General features: G+C 61.0%; 1 protein-coding gene across 2 annotated transcripts in view; it reads right to left on the reverse strand.

Annotated features, from left to right (window-relative positions):
* Positions 1-19655, reverse strand: part of PC (pyruvate carboxylase) — a 74222-nt gene that overhangs the window by 14220 nt on the left and 40347 nt on the right. The window contains exons 1-10 of one of the 2 annotated variants that reach the window (XM_051967208.1): positions 19385-19488; positions 7443-7566; positions 7095-7279; positions 6850-7015; positions 6627-6772; positions 6390-6507; positions 6140-6291; positions 5319-5437; positions 4422-4584; positions 1300-1482 (exon numbers count right to left, since the gene is read on the reverse strand). In XM_051967208.1, coding sequence (XP_051823168.1) covers positions 1300-1482; positions 4422-4584; positions 5319-5437; positions 6140-6291; positions 6390-6507; positions 6627-6772; positions 6850-7015; positions 7095-7279; positions 7443-7566 — 1356 coding nt within the window. In that variant the 5' untranslated portion in view covers positions 19385-19488. Of the gene's footprint in view, positions 1-1299; positions 1483-4421; positions 4585-5318; positions 5438-6139; positions 6292-6389; positions 6508-6626; positions 6773-6849; positions 7016-7094; positions 7280-7442; positions 7567-19384; positions 19489-19655 lie in introns of those variants that run through there. The other variant, XM_051967207.1, reaches the window with a different exon arrangement.

The raw sequence follows: 19655 nt of genomic DNA on the forward strand, positions 1-19655 counted from the left end.
ACTCCCCCTGCTTCCCAGGCCGAGCACATCTGGCCAGGCGCGGCCCCCCTGCCTGCCCGCGTACGCATCCGGCTGCCCCTCTGTCTCCCGTGCCCGAGGCCAGACCCACCCGCACGGACCCCGACGCCGACCGCCGTGGGGGAAAAACCAGATGGAGCCTTCAAAAGAACAGAGCAGGGAGGAAGAGGAACGGGGCCAGAGTGGTGGGCAGTGGGCTCCGGAGGAACGGGGACTATGCAGCTGGGGGAGGGATGCAGGGAATCTGGGAGCCCGGCTGGTGGAGATCTGGGGGGGTCTCCCTACACCCAGAGAGATTTGGGAGCGGAGACCGCCTGGCTGCTCCTGGGCCGTGACCACCTTGGTCTGCCCTCCTCCCTGGGGAGGGGGGGCAGCCAAGCATTGGGCATGGCCTTTTTCAGCCTGGTGGCCCTTGATCAGAGGAAACTTTCTAGGGCTTCAGAGCAAACAAGAAGACTCCCGCCCAGTCGCCCTGTGCAGGGCAGGGATGGCACGACAGGGCCAAGGACACCATTGTGCCATCTAGCAGTGGGATGATGTGGGGATGAGTGCCAGTGGGCACTGAGGCTGTGGGGCATAACAGGCAGTGCCCGACCACAGGGACAGAGCCGGGCAAATGTGCCAGGGGGCCCCCAGGCACGCCATGCCAACAGGTGAATCTCTGCGGGGAGGCCGCAGCACCACAAGAGCTGCTGTGCCAGGAGGAAAAGAAGGCAGGGGATGCGAGGAGACAGAGGGCAGAGACCCCTGCAGAGGGGAGAACAGGCCCCTCCAGGGGTTCTGGGGAGGGGAGAGAATCCCATTAGGTCGCACTGTGGGGTACAGCCACGGCTCAGCTGGGAAAGCCCCACAGGGCAGCGTGGGCGCCAGGGAGGGGCAGCAGCCTCGGGCCTGGTGCAAACAAGGGAGCCCGGAGCCCTGCGGGCCGGCTCCCCACCACTGCAGCCTGCAGGGGCCTGATGCTAACAATGGCCGGACCCGGACACCCCGGGGGCCTCTGGGGGGAGCCACAGAACCAAAGGGCAGCGTCCTTTCCCTGGAACTTCTGCCTCGGCCCCAGTGGCCCATCAGACCCTGCTGAGAACAGCTGCCAAGGAGAGGGCGTCCCGAGCCCCCCGGGGTACGACGGAGCCCACCAGCCTCCCCCCGGGGTCAGATTCACGCCAGCCACAGCTCGGTTCCAGCAGACCAGTGTGGGTGAGCCGCCGGGCTGGGGGGGGGGGGGACGTGACGATGGCCGCTGCCCCGGGACCACACCACAGAACGAGGCGCAGCACTCACCTTTACCCCTCGAACGCGGAACTCGGCCAGCGCCCGGCTCATCTTGGTGGCAGCCGTGGGGTGGTCCTTGCCGTGGGCGATGACTTTGACCAAGAGGGAGTCATAGTGCGGGGAGATGAGCGCCCCCTGGAAGGCCGAGGCGTTGTCCAGGCGGATGCCCATGCCCTCGCCGCTCCGGAACACCTGGGGGGGAGGAGGGCAAGGCTGGGGGCAGGAGGAACCGGCCGGAGAGCCCGGTGCCGGGGAGGGGCTCCAGCTGGCTCCAGGGCCCTCAAGGGTTAATTCTGCTCCGCTCTGGCTCGTGACACTTGGCAAGCCTGTTTCTGCAAGTGAACCCGGGTGCCCAGCCCCCCTCCCCGGCCCCCGCACATCCTCCGCCCCCTCTCTGGGAAAAGCCTGGGGAGGAAGGAGAAGCCCCGAGAGAAGAGCCAGGCCAGGGACCAGCGGGCAGAGAGCCCGTAGGAAGCACCTACTGTGCGTCACAAGGGGTGGAAAACGGTGCCCCCCAGGAGCCAAAGGCGGCATCTGCTCGGCCACGCCCTCTCCTGTCCGGCCACGCCGGCCTCTGGGCACCCGCCTGCTCGCCCTCCCAACAGCCCCCAACATAAGCCAGAAGAAGCAGGATAAGGGGGGCAGACACCGCGGGGGCCTTCAGTGGGAGCAGCTGAGGGCACCCCGGGCCCAGGGGCCTACTGAGTGCCAGGCCCTGTGCCAAGAGCTGGGTGAGCGAGTGGGAGAAGGGAGGAGGCTTCACAAAGCACCTACTACTTGCCAGACTGTTTACAAATATTTTAGCTGCTCTGTCAACTACCCGGGGGATCTACAGCCGCGGCGGGCAGAGGCTCCCAAGCGTCCAAGGCAGGAGTTTGGCCCCTGGGCTCCCACCACCGCCCGGGTGCCCGGGCAGTGGGGCCGGGCGCCGTGCTGAGGGCGCCACAGAGCGTGCTCACTGAGCCCCACGGGCCCCTGGGAGGCGGGTGCTGCGTCTGGCAGCTGGGGAAGTGGAGGCAGAGGGGAAGGGAAAGGTGACGTCTACGCCTGTTCTGCAGGAGCTGCCGCTGATGGGGGAAGGGGCAGAGACGACCCAGCGGGGCAATGGGCGGAGGCTTCGGAGCCACCTGTGGCTGCAGGGAGTTGTTAGCTGAGGCTCCAAAGAAGCAGGCAAGGGAGAGCGCCCCCCAAGCATTTAATAAGCTCCTCCTGCATGCCAGCCACTGGGCTAAGAAGCCGGGCTCCAAAAAGGCTCCATGCCCACTAATGGGCACAGCGGCTGAGGGGAAGGGCGATCCAGGCCAGACTCCAGGAGACCCACACAGAGAGGGAGAGGGTGGGGGAGAGAGACAGAGACAGAGACAGAGAGAGAGAGACAGAGATAGAGACAGAGAGAGACAGAGACAGAGAGAGACAGAGACAGAGAGAGAGAGAGACAGAGACAGAGAGAGACCCTGGGGAAGCTAAGATCCAGTGGATCCTCAGGGGTGAGAGAGGGAGCGTTTCCAGGAGAGGTGACCAATGGTGTCCAGGGCTGCCGAGATCAGGAAGGACGGAAGCCTTTTGGAGAATGGGGGACTCCTCCTCCCCTTCTGTAAAGTGGGGGAGGTCGCTTCTCTTGGGCCAAATGGGATCTAGCGTGTCCCGCTGAGCTCAGGGCCCCTCTAAGTGCCTCCCCAGCCCCTCCATCGAGGCCTGGGGCCGAGTCGGCCGCGTCGCACAGAGACCCAGGGCGGGACCAGCCAGCTGGGCCGGGCCCTTGGAGGCCGAAGGGGGAACGCTTTCCTTTGCATTCGGATGTCTTACCAGTAAAGGGACAAGAAAACCCGACAAAGACGAGGAGAACAAAAGAGAAAGAGGGGGAAGGAGATGGAGAGAGAAAGGGGGGCCGGGGGCGGCCAGTCTGCGTGGGATGGACAGAGAAACGGCCGGACCAGTGTCCAGGGAGGGCCTTTGGAGGCGGCCCGGCAGGAGGCTCACGGGCCGGGAAATGAGAAGCCAGCTTCCAAGGGCCGGGGGGGCCTCGGGGATGTGGGCAAGGCAGGGACTGAGGCCGAAGGACAGACGGGCGTGGGGGGGTCAGGGACTGTGACTCCCCGGGGGAGGCACCCAAGGCATGGGGCGCCATCTTCCAGGGGCAGAGGCCTGTTGTGTTCAATAAAGAGGAACTTAATGAAATATTTAAGGGTAAGCACTCAAGTGCGCGCAGGAGCTGTCAGCTAAAAATATTTTGTGGTGAAGCAGGCGAGGAGGAGGAGGAGAAGGAGGAGGAGGAGGAGGAGGAAGAGGAGGAGGAGGAGGAAGAGCGCAGCTGTGCAGGCAAGGCTGACTCTTGGGGCCAGGGCCAGAGCAGGCAGAGCTCCTTCCCGGCCTTCCCTCCGGGGCCCCCGCGCCAGATGCCCTGAGCTGGGAGCCGGCCCTGGCTCCCTGGGGGTCCCTGGGGTCCCTCTGCAGAGCCTCCTCTCCGCCCTGAGGGGCCGGGCCAGATGGGGAGATGTCAGGAGACGGGGCGGCAGCTGCTCCGCTGACACCCAGAATACACAGGTATTCTTAGCCGTGGTGAGAGACAGAAGGGAGAGGGAAGTGGGGCCGGGCTCGTCTCTCAGGCTGGCCGGAGCCCGGGGGCAGAGGCCTCCTTCCTCCCCTGCGCCCCACTCCCCCCCTCCCCGGCTCCCGGCCTGGTTTCCCTCGTCTCCCGGGGGGACGCGTTACTGCTCTGCACCCGCCGGCAGCCCCCAATTCAGGCGGAGAACTAAGCCAGGAGCATTTGCAGCTGCTGCTACCTGGGGAGCCCCTTCAGCAACGGGACGGCCCACCTGTGAGACCTCGGGCCTCAGCCTGGAAGAACCCAGAGCGCCCCCCGGTGGCGGCACCGTGCCCGGCCGGCTCCGAGGGGCAGAGCGCCCCCTCTGTGTCCCCAGCCCAGAGCCGCCCGCTTGGGGAAGGCGGGGTCTGGGCCTAGGACGCGGCTCCTCCCGTGGCCCCCGCTCAGGCACAGGCCGTGGGGGGGCCCAAGCAGGACCTCATGTTTCCTGGAGGCTCCCGTGGCACGGGGCGGCGGCTCCAGAAGTAAGAGCTCAAAGGGAGCAGCCGGGAGAGTCGGGCCCTGGGGTGGGGGGGGCTCTCCTCACCTCGATCCGGCCGGTGTCCGGCTGGAAGCCTCGCGCTGGGTCCTCCGTGGTGACCCGGCACTGGATGGCACAGCCGTTGATGCGGATGTTCTCCTGCCGGAGGCCCATGTCGGGCAGGCTGCGGCCCTCGGCCACGTGGATCTGGGCGTGGACGAGGTCTACGCTGCAAAAAGGGCGGCCAAGTGAGGGGGGGACGCCCGGACCGGCCCGAGGCCACAGGGCTTCTGGGCCAGGCAGCGGAACCAGGAGCGGGAGGGAGGGGCCCCTGCAGGCCACTGCTCCTCCCGCCCTGCGGCCCCCCCCCCAGGGCCTGGCTCCTCCCCCTCCTGCCCCCCACCTTGGCAGGAGATTCCAGAGGAGCCAAATTGAAGGAAAACAGGAGCCGTCCCTGTGTGCCAGGGCCCACCCCCGCCCCATGGCCCCTTTCTTCTCCCCAGGTTCTCCTGAACACCCCCTCCTCCCTCTCAGAGTCTCTGCCACCGTAACACTGCCCGGCTGCTCAGCTGGGCCCAGTTCTTTGGGGGAAGCGCCGGGCAGAGGCGCCAGGGGGCCAAAGGCCTGTACCAACAAGTGCTGCAAAGAGCCCCCTCCCACTGAAGGGCAGGCCCACGACCCCACGGACCCCGGGGAAAGCGGCCGAGCCGCCTGGGTTGGGTCGGGCAGACTTTGGGGGAACTGTCTGGGGCCTCGGGGGGACTGAAGGCCCGTGCCAACTTTCTCACCCCCTGTGTGGGCCCGAGGGGCTCTTCAGCACCGAGGCCCCGGACAGCTCCCTGCTGGCCCCAGCGGCTCCCAGGCCTGTCAGAGGCTCCTCAGGCACCGGGGACTTTGGGTGGGGCTGCGGCCCCCGGGACCCCTTCCCGTGGCACTCCCCGGCTCGCCCTCCCCCACACTCACTTGGTGATCTCCTCGGTGACCGTGTGCTCCACTTGCAGACGAGAATTGACCTCGATGAAATAGTGTTTGCCGTACTTGTCTATGAGGAACTCCACCGTGCCCGCGTTCTCGTAGCCCACCTGTGGGGGGAGCCCGGTGAGCAGGGCCCAGGCAGCCGGAGGGCAGAGGAGGTGGGCATCCCCTGGCATCGGGGGGCCCGGCGCCTTCCCTTCTGCCGTGCCCACCGGGCTCAACAGGAGGCAGCGAAGAGGGAGCAAAGAAGCCGGGGGGCGGGGGGGTGAGCCAGCTGGTCTGGTGCCGAGCATGCGGGGAACGCCCCTGGCCACCGTAGCTTGGGCTACATGGGCCTCTGAGGAAGGGGCAGCTCCAGCTTTGCAGTCGGAGGAGCCCTCGCTGGCTCTGAGAGGAGAGGTCCCGGCCAGCTCGACCGGGCCAAGGGGGCGGCCCGCGGGCACAGGCAGATAATGAGTCCGGAGAAGTCTATGGGGGGCGGGGGGAGGGGGAAGGCTCAGCCTTGGGGGGGGTCTCCCTTAGGGAAGCCAAGGTGGGACTCATGGGGTGGGGGAGGCTCAAAGGCAGAGGAAGAGAAGGAGGAGGGAGAGGAAAAGAGGAAAAGGAAGAGGAGGAGGAGGAAGAGGAGGAAGAGGGGGAGCAGCAGCCGCAGCTGAGGACGCTCTGGCTCCCTCGGGCTCTCTGCTGCCCACAGCCCCAGAGCGCTTGGCCCGGGCCCCAAAGGCCCCCCCGTGTCCTTCTCCTCACTCTGCCACTGGGGGCGCCCCCTCCTCCTCTCCCCCACAGGACCCCCCGCCCCGGCCCAGCACCTGCTTGGCCAGTTTGACCGAATCACTGGTCAGGCGGCTCCGGAGCTGGGGGTCCAAGTGGGCGGCCGGGGCGATCTCCACCACCTTCTGGTGCCGGCGCTGGATGGAGCAGTCGCGCTCGTAGAGGTGCAGCACGTTCCCGAACTGGTCGCCTGGGGAGGCAGGGACCGGCCTCAGTCTCCCCTCAGGAGCCCCAAACACCCGCATCTGCCCTGCCTGGGGGGGGGAGGGTCCGGCCCAGGGCACTCACCCAGGATCTGCACCTCGATGTGACGCGGCTTCTCGATGAACTTCTCCACGAACAGCGTCCCGTTGCCGAAGGCGGCCAGGGCCTCCGAGTAGGCGCGGTTGTAGTTCTCTTCCACTTCCTGAGCAGGGCAGCGAGAGAGGGGGTTCCCCCGGGCTCCGGGTCCCGCCGGCCGCCCCCCGCTCTGCCCCCCGCGCGGCCCCCGGACCCCCGACTCCGCCCCGCCCCCTCTCCGGTTACCTCGAAGCTGTGCACGACCCTCATGCCGCGCCCCCCGCCCCCGTAGGCGGCCTTGAAGATGATGGGGAGGCCGTAGGTGTTGCAGAACTCGCGGGCCTCGCCCAAGGAAGAGATGGGGTTGTCGGTGCCGGGAACCACGGGGACGCCTGTGGGGGGAGCGGAGCGTGGGGCCTCTGCAGCCGAGGCCGCCCCCCCCCCCCCCCCGTGGGCCCGCGGGCCGTACCTGCGGCGATGGCGATGGCGCGGGCCTCCACCTTGTCCCCCATCTTGCGCACCACTTCGGGGCTGGGGCCGATGAACTTGATGCCGGCGTCCTGGCAGGCCTGGGCGAAGTCGGCGCGCTCCGACAGGAAGCCGTAGCCGGGGTGGACGGCGTCCACGTGGTTCTCCTGCCCGGGGAAGGCGGCCGTTACGGGGGCCGCGGGACGGGCGGCCGGAGCCCGCAGCCCCCGCCGGGCGCCCCCTTACCTTGGCCACTTTGATGATGTCGGGGATGTCCAGGTAGGCCTGCACGGGTGCCAGCCCCCGGCCGATGAGGTACGCCTCGTCGGCCTTCTGCCGGTGCATCTGCCCGATGTCCTGCTCCGAGTACACGGCCACGGTGCGGATGCCGAGCTCCGTGCAGGCCCGGAACACTCGGATCGCGATCTCACCTGCCGGGGGGAAGCGGATGCTCGGCTTCTGCTCCAGAACGGGGCACGGGGCGGGGGTGTGTGTGGGGGGAGGGGGCTGGGTGGGGGAGGGAGGACCGGGAGGGGGAGGGGGGACCGGGCGGGGGAGGGGGGACCGGGCAGGGGAGGGGGCTCCTTCCCTCACCTCGGTTGGCCACCATGACTTTCTTGATGGGCTTGTACTCGGGGTAGTGGCTGCTTTTGGAGCTGTAGGCACGTCGGACAGTCAGGAGCCTCAGGCCCCCGTGGGCCAGACGGAACCTCCACATCTACAGAGAGAGAAAGGCAGAGAGAGCCCGAGGTCAGAGCGGCCCCAGCGGGGAGGCCCCCGGAGCCTCCCTGCCTCCCTCCGATGGTCTCCACTGGGCCGGCCACAGAGTCCTGAGCGGACAAGGGATGCCCGCCCCCCACAGTGGCCCCGCGCTGCCAGAGGTCCCGGAGGGAAGGGCGGGCTCTCAAAGGATGGACATCCTCGCTCCAAGTTACAGGGGGCGACCTCGCGTGGCGTCTCTCGCCAGGAGGGAGGGGCCGGGCCCACTCGGCAGGCGCCAGCAGCAGCCTCCACATCCCTGTCCCGCTGTCCCTTAGTCCCTTTGGGGGGAGGGGCTGAGCCCTCTCAGACAAGCTTGTGCGGACCACCCGGCAGGGGTCCCCACCCCGGGGGGCCTTCGCTTTCAGGGACTGAAAGGCCGGCAGCGCCACCTTAACCGGAGAACGGGCCGTGGGAAATGTTTGCTGAGTGAGCGCGTGTCTCCCGGGGGTCAGAGATCAGGGCCGCCGGAGGCTCCGAGAGGAGGGAGGCCCGGGAACCCAGACACGGGCAGCGCCGCCATGGAGGCTGCTGAGACAGGAACGGAGACAGGCCGGGCCCGGGGCCGAGGGCAGCGCCCCAGAGCCGAGCTGCGTCCAGGAGCCCAGGGAGGGGGGCAGGAGGAAGGGGCCTCCCAGGCCACAGGAACCCAGAGGTGCACGGATTTAGGCTGACCTCCAGTGCGACCCACCAACACTCAGCAGGCTCCCCGAGGGGCCGGGAAGAGGGGCCCTGGTGATGGCTTCCTCCCCACATGCATGCGGGACACTCATACACACACTCACACCCACAGTCACACTCACACATACACTCACATTCACACACTCACACCCACACACTCACACACACTCGCACACACACACCCAGTCACATACACACTCACATTCACACACTCATACTCACACAAACTCACTCACACACACTCACACACACACACTCACACACACACACTCACACATACACACTCACTCACACACAGTCACACTCACACTCACACTCACACAGGAGGTCCTGTCCCCGCCACCAGCAGGGCCCAGCCTCACCAAGTACTCACCCTGCCAAGGGCCAGAGTCAGGGCCAGGCAAGGGAGCTGCCTCTGCCGGGAAGGAGGCTGGGGGCCGGGACCGCCTGGGGCTCCCCCACCAGGAGCTCCTGATCTGCCTGTGGTCACTGGCCCCGGAGCTCAAAGTCCAGCTGCCCAGTAGACAAGTGAAAGTCTGGGTCCCGGCCAAGAGTTAAATCAGGAGAATGGGCCCTGCTGGAGCAACTTCCTGTCCCCGTTCCTCGTCCGGGGGCAGCTGGAGCCGCCAGTGGGGCCAGAGCCCTCCGAGGAGGGAGGACAGGGGGTGGGTGGATGGCGGGCCCATCGGGGCCAAAGGGAGGCTGAGAAGGCCCTAACAGAGCCCACTGAGCACCAGCCATGTGCCCGGGTGGGCTGCTGAGGGGAAGGAAAGCCCCTGATTTACTGGGGCACTGGCAGAAGCTCGGAGGGGCCCAGCAGCAGGTCTCGTACCAGCGAGGGCTGCCCAGCCGAGTTCAGCTCCCAGCATCCCTCTCCCTCCTGTCAGGGGCCAAGTTAGGGCCCTCGAGCCCAGCCCTGAACCTGCCGGCCCCCGGGGCCTCCTTTTTTCCAGTCCGCACGTGAGGATCCATGGGTAATCTTTAGGGAAAACTGTCGGGGGGACTGCCTGAAACCTCTCCCTCACTTAGCATTTCCAGGAACTGAGCCGGAACTCCTCAGCCCCCCCAGTTGGTCCCTTTCACCCACTTCCAGGAAGGAAGTCAGCCCAAAATATGGTCCCACGTGTGCTAGGGACCAGGCAGTGCCCACTGCTTCCTTGAAGTCCCTAAGAGCTAAGGAGGAGGAGGGTCGTAGTCTAAGGAAGAAGAAAAGTGTTGGGAGCGAGGGGACCTGCATTCGAACATTGGCTCGTATGACCTTGGCCAAGGGCAAGGCAAGTGCTCCAAAATATCCTCATCTGTAAAATGGGAACATCTCCTCCCTAGGGGGGTTGATCAAGTGCCCCTTTGGCACTCTGGGGAAATGCTACCCTGGAATCCTGTCCCGGACCCTTCCCGGATGTAGCCCCTCGGCTTCTCTCAGCCTCCAGGTTCCTGTCTGTGAGCATAATCCCAGTGTTCCTCACCCGAGCCTGGCGAGGAGCAAATGAGAACATCCCTAATGTGCTTGGCAAAATCCCAAGGGCCATATTAACGCCGGCTAATATAACTTTTATTCCGAATACTATCAAATGGGTAAGAAATTTAGGAAACCAATTATATTGGAATTATCAACATTGTAAAAAAATTTATAGACACAGATGAAGAGTCCCTGCCAGCCTCTGGCCAACTGAGGTCTCGCCCAGCTGCCCGGAGGCCTAGTGCTGGTCTCCCAACCGGTCCCGCTGCCATTTATCCCCCACCCGGCTGTCAAACGCATATTCTTAGGACCAATTCGGGCCCAGTTACCAAATACTTTTTACACAAATAAAGGCAGCTCTAAATAAATGGAGAAATACTCATTGTTCAAGGGTACGTCAAGTTCCATTACAAGAAAACTGTCAAACAATCACTTCCCCGAACTAGGAAAAAGAATAACAAAATTCATCTGGAAGAACCAAAAAACAGAAGGAAGGAAGGAAGCGAAAGCAGGAGCAGATCCCAAACTATCACAAAGCCATCATCATCGATACGGTTGATCAGTGGAACAAACTGGGTATAGGATGTACAGGAACCAATGAGATTGGAAACCTATGGCTGAGAAGCCCAAGGACTGCCCAGTAGGGCAAGAACTCACGATGCAGCCAAAACTCTTGGGAAAAGTGGAACGCAGAATGGAAGAAACTAAGTAGAGACCAAGAGCTCATACCATATAATAAGATAAGCTCCAAATGGGTACCGGATTTAGACACAAATGGCGAAGAACCTGGAGGAAAGTGCCCAGCAGAGCTAGAGACAGGAAATCTGCTTCACCAAGGGTTGAGATGAAGAATTTTTCATTACATAAAATTCAAGTTTTTGCACAAACAAAATCAATTCGGGTCAAATTAGAAGACTTGAAAGCAAGTATGGAGAAATCTTTCCCATGGTTCTCTCATTATAAAAGGCTGATTTCTCAGATACACAGGGGATTGATTGAAATTTATGAGTCATCCCCCAACTGACAAATGATTAGAAGACCTAGGCAGCTCTCAGAGGAAGAAATCCAAGCTAGCAATAGGTGTATTTTTAAAAAGAGAGCTCTAAATAACGAGAGAAATGGTCATTAAAACAACTGTGAGGTACCCCCTGCGGCGGTGCCCCTGGAGCCCATCGGACTGGTGAAGCTGTGGGAAAATGGACTGTTGGCAAAACTGTAAAGTAATCTGGAACTTGGCCCAAAGAACCATTAAACTGTGCATAACCTTTGATCCAGCGATACCGCTAAAAGGTCTATGACCCAAGGAAATAAAGGAAAGGAGAAAAAGACCATATGGTCAAACATAATTATAGTAGCTTGGTTTGTAGCTGTGAAGAATTACAAAACAAGAGGACGTCCCTACAGGAAAGCGCCAGAATGAACGGAAGGGGCTGGTTCTGGAGAAACTTGGGAACACTCATGGGAACTGATCTTACAGTGAAAACTGCCCAGATCTAGTTGAACCAGAAGAATATCCTTGGGTATAGTGTGTCCAAGTAGGGTGGATGAGAAGAGGAATATACAGACATTTTATGTGAGCCCTGGTTGGCTCAGAGTGAATGGAAATAGAAGGGCTTCTATTTTGGCCCCAAATCTAAGGGCCTTCTCTCCCAGACTGCTTTGGTTTTACTCGGTAAGAGGCCATGTTCCGCCTCATTTCTTATCTGGGCTTACTCACTGATTGGGCCTTGCATCAAGCAAACTAAGCCCTGTTTTGTTTGAGGACCTGTGCGTAAAAAGGCTAAAAAAGGTCTCCCAGTGCATCCTGGGCCCTCTCCCGTTGTCCTGATCTCTCTGGCCACTGGCCCCAGATGGCTCTGGAGGGAAGGTGAGGCTGGTGACCTTAGCCGGCCCTGTCTTGCTTCAGTCTGATTCACTTGCATCACCTCCCTGACATCACGATCTTCTTCTAGAACAACAACATACAAACTCAGAGGAAGGGGTGCTGCAGGAACGTCAGGTGGAACGCTCTCATCTTAAGGTGGAACATACACCCCCAGGGAAAGACACCAGAACAAACAAGGAAAAAAGCAGGAAGAGGGAGGAGGTGGTTAAGAGGGAAGATGATGTCAGGTGGACACTGTGGGTCACCTGGCATTTATTAAGCACCTACAAGATTAAAGGAGGAAAAAAAGAACTCGAATCTCGGTGGGGAGGAGGATTAGATTGCCTTTTAGATAACAGGGGAACGGCCGATCAAAATGGAGCATGTGGATGTCACAGAATATTATTACACAGTAAGAAATGAGGAAAGACGCCATTCCAGAGAATCCAGGGTAGTGTAGCTGCACAGTGAAGCGAGGACCCAAAAACCTGAAATCCGGGACATGGCGGCAAAGAACTCATGAGGAAGAAAAGCACCGGGTCCGGTCGGAGAAGGACGGACACAAGGGTCTGCCCATAACCACCGTGTCCATTTGTTTGGTTCAACTATGGGTGCTCATTTCAAAGGTTTCTTTCCTTTTTTCCCTTCTCCCCTTCTCCCTCCTTTCTTTTCTTTCTTTCTTTCCTTCTTTCTTTCTTTCTTTCCTTCCTTCCTTCCTTCCTTCCTTCCTTCCTTCCTTCCTTCCTTCCTTCCTTCCTCCTTTCTTTCCTCCCTTCTTTCTTCCTTCCTTCCTTTCTTTCTTTCTTTCTTTTCTTCCTTCTGTGTTCTGCGGGGAGGTCCTTATTCACAGCCCCCAGTGTCTGGGCTGACTCAGAGTCTGGAAACCTCCAGGCAGCTGCCGGGAGGCCATCTGAATAATGCTTTTACTCATCTTATCTCACAAGAACCTGGTAAGAAAGAAGGATGTTAATATTCCATTTTACAGATGACCTAACTGAGGTCCAGTGCTCAGAAACTAGCCCAAGTTCACATGGAGAGCTGGTGGCAGGGCCAGGATCAGACCCTTCATGTGTCTTGATATATCCGAGTGTTCTTTCCACCGTTCCTGGGACAGACCCAACCTTGCCCGGCACCGCAGTGAATCGGGAGGATTTAAACAAAACCCTTCCAGGATTCGGGGGCTGCTGCAATTGGAAACTCCCCTGGCCGTCAGGCCCGAGCTCTATTTTTTCACCAGACAGAGAAGCCGGCCTTTCCCTCAGAACACGTTATGCATGAAGTCCTTCTCCGAGGGTCTGAGCAGAAGCGAGGGCCGTTTTCTTAGTGCTCCGGGGCCGACCTTGGTAAGCAGATACACGGAAGGAGTCGGTAAGGCAGGAAGGTGACCTCTGTCCAGACCGTCTCCGTGTTTGTGTCGCTTCCGGGCCAGAGCAGAGCAGTGTGGTGGGAGGCTGGGGCCGCACTCAGGAAGAGGAACTCTTGAATTTGGTTGGCCCCCAGGAGGGCGCCCAAGATGGGAGCCTGAGAGGATCGCGCCAAAGCCCAGGCGCGCCAGGCTGTCACCGCGCTGTCACCGTGGAAGGACATTCCTCCTCCTCCTTTTTAATAGTATTTTGTTTTTCCAAACACCCGCAAAGATGGCTTTCCACATTGGCTCCTGCGAAACCTCATGTTGCACATTGTTCTCTCCCTCCTCCCCAAGACAGCGAGTCGTACGGCCCCGCGTGCGATTCTTCCCAACGCATCCCCACATTCATCCCATACGCAAGAAAAATCAGCTCAAAAATGAAAAAACACGATGAAGACAGAAACAAGCCAGCGAAACCCACCGTGACAAAAAGGTGCCAGCAGGCGCCCCGGCCCTTCCCGGGCCCACGGGTCTGTCTCCATACGGGGATGGCTCCTTCCGTCCCCGGGGCCCAAAAGCAGCCAAGCCCAGGGCGGGTGACGGTCACACAGTCTTCACTTGTCTTGGTTCCGCTCCCTTCACTTAGCCCCGTCTATCCAACTCTTCTCGGGCCCCCCCAACATGAGCCCGCCCGTCACCTCCCACAGAACACTCACATTCTGTCACAACCCCCTCCGCTCCCCGCCACCACAAAGGGGCCCCTCCCTCTTTTATGAAGTCCTCCGGGTAAGACCCAGCAGAGACAGCGCTGGACCAAGAGGCCCACAGTCCCCAAGCCCAGGACGGCCAGATCCTTCACAGCTCCCCCCCCCCTCCAAGCCCTCACCGTCCTTTCCCATCATCTCAGCCAACCCCAGCGGCGAGAAGCGGCACCTCAGAGCTGTCCGACGTTGCCTTCCTGCACTCATAGTGACCCAGAGCCCCCCAACAGGCCTAGAAACGGCTGCGATGTCTTCCTCGGGGTAAGAGGGCAGGTGCCCAAGCCCGGGCAACATTTCCTGCTGCTGCCAGGGAGACAGCTGGGCACTCCTCTAAAAAGGAGGGAAAGGCAACCACCAGCACGTCCTCCAGCCTGCCTTGTTCTCTAGAGAGCTAATGCCTGGGGGGAGGGGGAGAAGTGACCCACCCTGGAGGGGCCGCCCCGCGCCTCACGTCAGGCCTCCGGTTTTTGCCCGGCCGGGCTCTCGCCCAGTGTGGCCACAGAGCATCCTACGTCACCCTGCGCTTCAGATGGAGTGTGGGGGAGCGCCGGGAAACTGAGGCAGGGCAAGGGTGGAGAGCCCCAGCTTTGACCAAAAGTGGCCCCTCCAAGGGGACCCGCACCTCCCTCGCCCGCAGTGACCCAGCCTCCCTCTCCCTGTGGCCGGAGGCCCCATGGGGCTGCTCAGGCCCAGCCGCGCTCCGAGGACCGGCCTCAGCACAGACCACGTTCGCTCACAAGCCAACATGGCTCCGGGAGAAACAGGGGCTCTGCCCCCCACGGCCTGTGCCGTGTTCTCCCACCTGAGTTCTCGGGGCCTGGCAGGACCCCCCGCCTAGAGCCAGCAGGGCCCTTATTCTGTGCAATCGGGGAAGGGGGGCTTGGCCAGGCCTGGGAGGCTGGAGGCGCCCCCTGCACCCTCGGAAGGAGCTGAAAATCCCAGGCCGGCGATGGGCGGCCTCCCCTCCTCCCCTCCTCCCCGCCGGCCTGAGAGGTCCCTGGCAAACGGAAGGTGAAAGAGACGGCGCTGCTGGAAGGGATGCCACGCGGAAGGAGGCAGGTCCTCGCCCTCCTCAAGGTCAGGGGACACTTGGGTCTCCCGGGGAAGGTGCCGCGACACTGAGAACTGGGTGAGTGGAAAGGGCCCAGAATAGGAGGGGCCACGGCCCACGAAGGGGGAGGGCAGCGCAGAGCCCGGGCACCCACCCAAGCCCACGCGGGCAGAGGCTCTGTGGGCTCCGGGTTAGCTCAGCCCTATGCCAGGCACACAGTAGGTCTTTCCTACTTGCGGGCTGACTGACCGCTGCCGGCCACCAATGGCCACAGACACCAATGGTCACGGACACCAGTGCCCGGCCGTGGCCCAGGGATTAATGCTCCATTAGTGGGATGGCCCCTCGGCCACGTCCCCCCGGGGTGTGGGCAGGCAGGGCCGGGGGCTCAGATCACCTGGACTGCGTTCACCTTGTCCTGGGGGAGTCAAAGAAAAGGAGCGGAGCAGGGGGGATTTCAGGGCCAACACTGCCACCTAGTGCCCACCAGAAGCAATGGCGGCCCCCCTGCAGACAAGAAGGAAGTCTCCCCCCCACAAAAAGACTAAGCTCTCCCCCTGGTTGTACAGAGTGGGAAACTGAGACCCAGAGAAGGGTCTGCCCGGAGCTGCGGAGGGGGCTCCCAGCTGTCTTGGGCCGGGCCAGGGGTGGCTGTGGGCCCCCCATGTGGGGTTCCTCCCCTCCCCCTCCCCTCAGCCTGGCCCCAAGGCCCAGATGCCGGGAGGTCAAGGACGGGTGGTCCGGAGTCCCGGGGAAGGCGGGCGCACATTGGGAAGCACGTCAGACATCACGGGGGCCCCACGCTTGCTGTCTCGGGGCGGGGGAGAAGAGGATTTGGGAAGAGGATACGGCGGGGAGAGACCCCCATGCTTGTCTGTGGGCAGCAGGGGAGGAACCAGCCGATGGGGCTGGTTTTATGGCTTTATGACAGGCTCACATGGGGCTCTCTGTTGGTCAGAGACCAAGATGGGCCAGATCCCTGCAAGAATGCTGAGGAGGCCCCTGCGACCTCCAGAACTTCGGGGAACTTGCATTTCTTATCCCAGGCCCTCACCCCAGAGAGTCCCAGAGGATCTCCGAGGTCCATAATCAGGAAGATCTGAGTTCAAATCCAGCCTGAGACACTTCCTAGCTCCCCCGTCTGCCTCAGTTCCCTCATCTGCAAAACGGAGAAGGAATGGCCAACTCTAGTATCTCTGCCCAAAAAAGGGGTCCCTGGGAGTCATTCCCAGCTGAATTATGACTAAAAGGCTCACAAAGTGTCAGAGAACGCCACAGTCTGCCTCGGGAAGTGCACGAGCGTCTCCAGAGGGGGAAGAGGGGCTCGGGGCATTGGGATCGCCCCCACCCACGGTCTTCCGAGAGTAGTAAGTCTGCGCCGCTCCCCCAGGCCCAGCTCGGCGGCTGCTCGGAGACCTGGGATCCCGGCTCCAACTCACGCTCCCGGAGCAGGGGCCGAAGAGCAAAGTTCCCTCTCCACAGTAAGGGGCCGCTGGGGCACCCGGGAAGTCGGGCCGATTCCAAGTGCCCCGAGGAAGACTGACGTTAACCATTAGGTGAAACGCCCGCTCGGGCAGAGCAGGGGCCAGCGCGGCCTCGGAGCCGCTGCTCTGTGTGAGCCGCTGGGTGGAAGCAAAGGCTCCGGTGAGCGGAAAGGTCACTTCCCGGGCCAGATCCCTGGGACTCCTCCTGTGAAGTCAAGTCAATGGGCTTGAGCTCACACATTTAGCAGCTGAGCATCACCGGCCTAAACATTTCTGCCTTGCCTGAAATCAGAGTTTAAACTTTTTTTTTTTTTTTTTTAAGCAAAAGAGACTTCTTTGGGGAGGGGAGGGAGATTACAAAAGAAAGGGCTTCCTGTGGAATAAAATACAAATCCTTTTAGCGACGGGAATTTAATCGACAAGAACAGATCAGAGATGAGGACGCTTGGGGCTCCCAAGGGGGCGAGCCCACAGAGGGGCTGAGCTGTCTCACGCACGAGACGCAAGGCCCTGCCCCGTGCAGAGCTGGGGCGCTGCCTTCTCAGGTTTTAATGGTTCCTATAAGGACGCCGGAACTGGCTAGCCTTTCTCTGGACTATTATGGTCTGGATTTGGAGATCACAGACAGAAGCGTGACGGTGGGTCAGAACCACTAGGAGACCCCTCGTCGGGCTCCCCTCTTCCACCTTACAGATGAGATGGAGACCCACATTTCAGTTTCTTTTCCCCTAAAGTCAACCAGAGTTTATTAAGTCTTAAAATGAGAACGACACTGAGTTGAGAAAAAAAGGTACAAGCAAAAGAAAGGCAGTCCCTGCCTTCACCGAGCTTACGACCCCTTTGGGGGTATTATTTGATTTGGATTTTATTTCCCCCCAATTCTATGTGAAGGATTTTGAACATTATCTTTCAAAACCTGTAAGTTCCAAATTCTCCGCCTTCCTCCCATCCCCACGCACGGAGAAGGGAAGCGTGCACAGTGTGTAGTCGTGCAAAACTTATTTCCATTTCAGTCACATTGTGAGAGAAAACAGACCCCCCCCCCCCCCAAAAAAAACCTTCAGGAAAAATAGAGGAAGTTTTATTCTTTAATTCGTCCTCCTACGTCCTTCGGGGTCACCGTATTGCTGGGAGCGGCTAAGCCATTCACAGCGGACCGCGACGCCAGATCGCGTGTACACAGGACGTTCTTTTTGTATCAGTCCTGGAAGCCTTTCCCTGCAGGAAGCTCATCGTTCCTTACAACGCGATCGTGTCCCAGCCCCATCATGCTACAGTTTGTTCGGCCGTTCCCCAGTGGATGAGCGTCCTCTACATTTCCAATTCTTTGCCCCCAGAAAAGGACATCTCTGGGGTATCATAGGCCAGCGCATCGGGAGAGAAGAGACGGGGCAGGGTGGCTGCTGTTTGCTGGTATCAAACCAGAATAAGAGGGATGAGGGTTAGGGTCTAACTTTCTGAGGGGGAAACAAGGAGGACGCAAACAACAGGAAAAGGCTTTTGATGTATAGGCTCGTTCACTGGGGAGGACTGGATGTGACCAGATCAACAAGGTTCTGATTGAAGGCTGCTCCCCGGGGCAAAGAAGTCACCTACTTTCTCTGACCAGTTTGAAGCCGCTCTTCTGTTCCAGTCTTTTCTCCTTCTAGAACCTGCCATCTGCCCCTTTCTTCCCTGCAACTCTCTTCTAAAAGCCAAATGCTTCCGTCCAGTCTGAGTGTCAAAGGTCACGCGATGCTTAGGGAAGGGACATAGGCTCCCTGCCACCAAGAAATCCGCAGGCAAGCGGAGGACAGAGGGAAGAGCAGGGAAAAGGAAAAGCCCTGGCTGCCAGCTAAGGCCTTCCCAGCTCGCTGTGCCCGCACGGGGGAGTGCTCGTGCCCAGGGGATGGAAGATGGTGGGAAAGGCATTCCGGGGATGTGCTTTCTGCAGGGAGGGGGGAGGGGGAGAATCTGGGCCCTGGAGCCAGGCCCCAGCAGGTGTCCGTCTGGGGGAGAGGAAGGTCACCAGGAGAGCAGTAACGACAGGAAGCCGTCACTTCTTGCCTTCTGTCCAGGGCGGGGAAAGGCGCCTTTTTCTGGGCCTCGGTTTCCTCACTTGTAAGATGATTAGAGAGTGAATGGTTCCCGAGTCCTTGCTAGCTCTAAATCTTAAACCTCTGACAACGTGCAGTGATTGCCTTCCCCCCCCTCCCCCCAGAGGCCCAGGCCCTGCCTTCAGGCAGGTCAGAGGGAGACGAAAAGGCACCAGACCCCGCCTCCCACAGCGCCTTGTCCACCTGCTGCCCCTAGGGGGTACGACGGTCTATCCCACCCAACAGCCCCACCGGGCGCTCTCCTCCGGCTGTCCCCAGAGCCAGGTTAATTAGTACTGAGAGATAAAGGGAAAGTCTTTATCAGCTTGTCCTTCCCAGAGTGACCTGGGGCGGGGAGCAGGTGGCCAGCTTGTTTTTCCCCCAGTGAGAAGGCAGCCACTCTGAGCTGTGGACAAGCTCCCCCTGTTTCCCGGCTGCTTGTGTGCCCCCCTCTCCCTTCAGCAGAGATGGGGAACCAGCCCTTCGTCCCTTCTGTCACTAACTAAGCGAGTTCTGCCATCTGTGACTCTACAAGATTAAAAAACATTCTCCTCTTGGGGAAACCTCCCAGGGTTCCTCAGCTTCCTATCCTGGATTTGCAGGGAGGCCGGACAGTCACTATCAGAGGCCGCCGCAGGGTCAGAGGGCCCCTGGCCGCCTGATAAGGCCACATTATGGCCGCCTGGCCCAAAGCTCACTTCCCGGCTGCCTGTTCTCCCCAGGATAAGGCTTTAACCTCCCACAGCACCTCCTGTTCCCACTGACCCGGAATCTCCGGGCACGGCGAGCGCCGGGACTCCCCGCGGATCATCCTCGGTGGGGAAAAGCCCCCTGAATGCCAGCCAGAGTCACGGCAGTTACTGCCCTTCCTTGGCCCAGATCGCCTAATAACCAAGGCTTCATCTGCCCCCCGCATGCTTATCCTCCCTCGGCACCTCCCGAGAGCCTGGGAGAGAGCCAGCTGCCCAGAGGGCAAGGGCAGCAGCAGCAGGCCTGGCTCGGGCGCAGCGCTGCCCCTGCCACCCCCACCAACCCACCGAGCCCGGCCCCTTACCGCGGCAGGAAGGAAGGGTCTTCAGAGGAGCCCGTGGTGCCGAGGCTGCTGTCCCGGCCCCGTTTTTAACTCGCCTCCCTCCAGGTTCAGCCCCTTTCAATGATTTCCCAGACGCTGGAAGGCCTCCCCTAGATTTAGGGAGGAGAAAGTTGCTGCCCATAATCCAATCTCAGGCCGAGGGTCAGGCCTTGAGCAAAGTCAGTTTAAAAGAGAGGGAAAAAAAAAAACCAGGTCAGGGGTGAGAGTGAGCTGGCAGAAGGGCCTTCCACGG

The sequence above is a fragment of the Antechinus flavipes genome, chromosome 6 (assembly GCF_016432865.1).
Source record: "Antechinus flavipes isolate AdamAnt ecotype Samford, QLD, Australia chromosome 6, AdamAnt_v2, whole genome shotgun sequence".
NCBI lineage: Eukaryota > Metazoa > Chordata > Mammalia > Dasyuromorphia > Dasyuridae > Antechinus > Antechinus flavipes.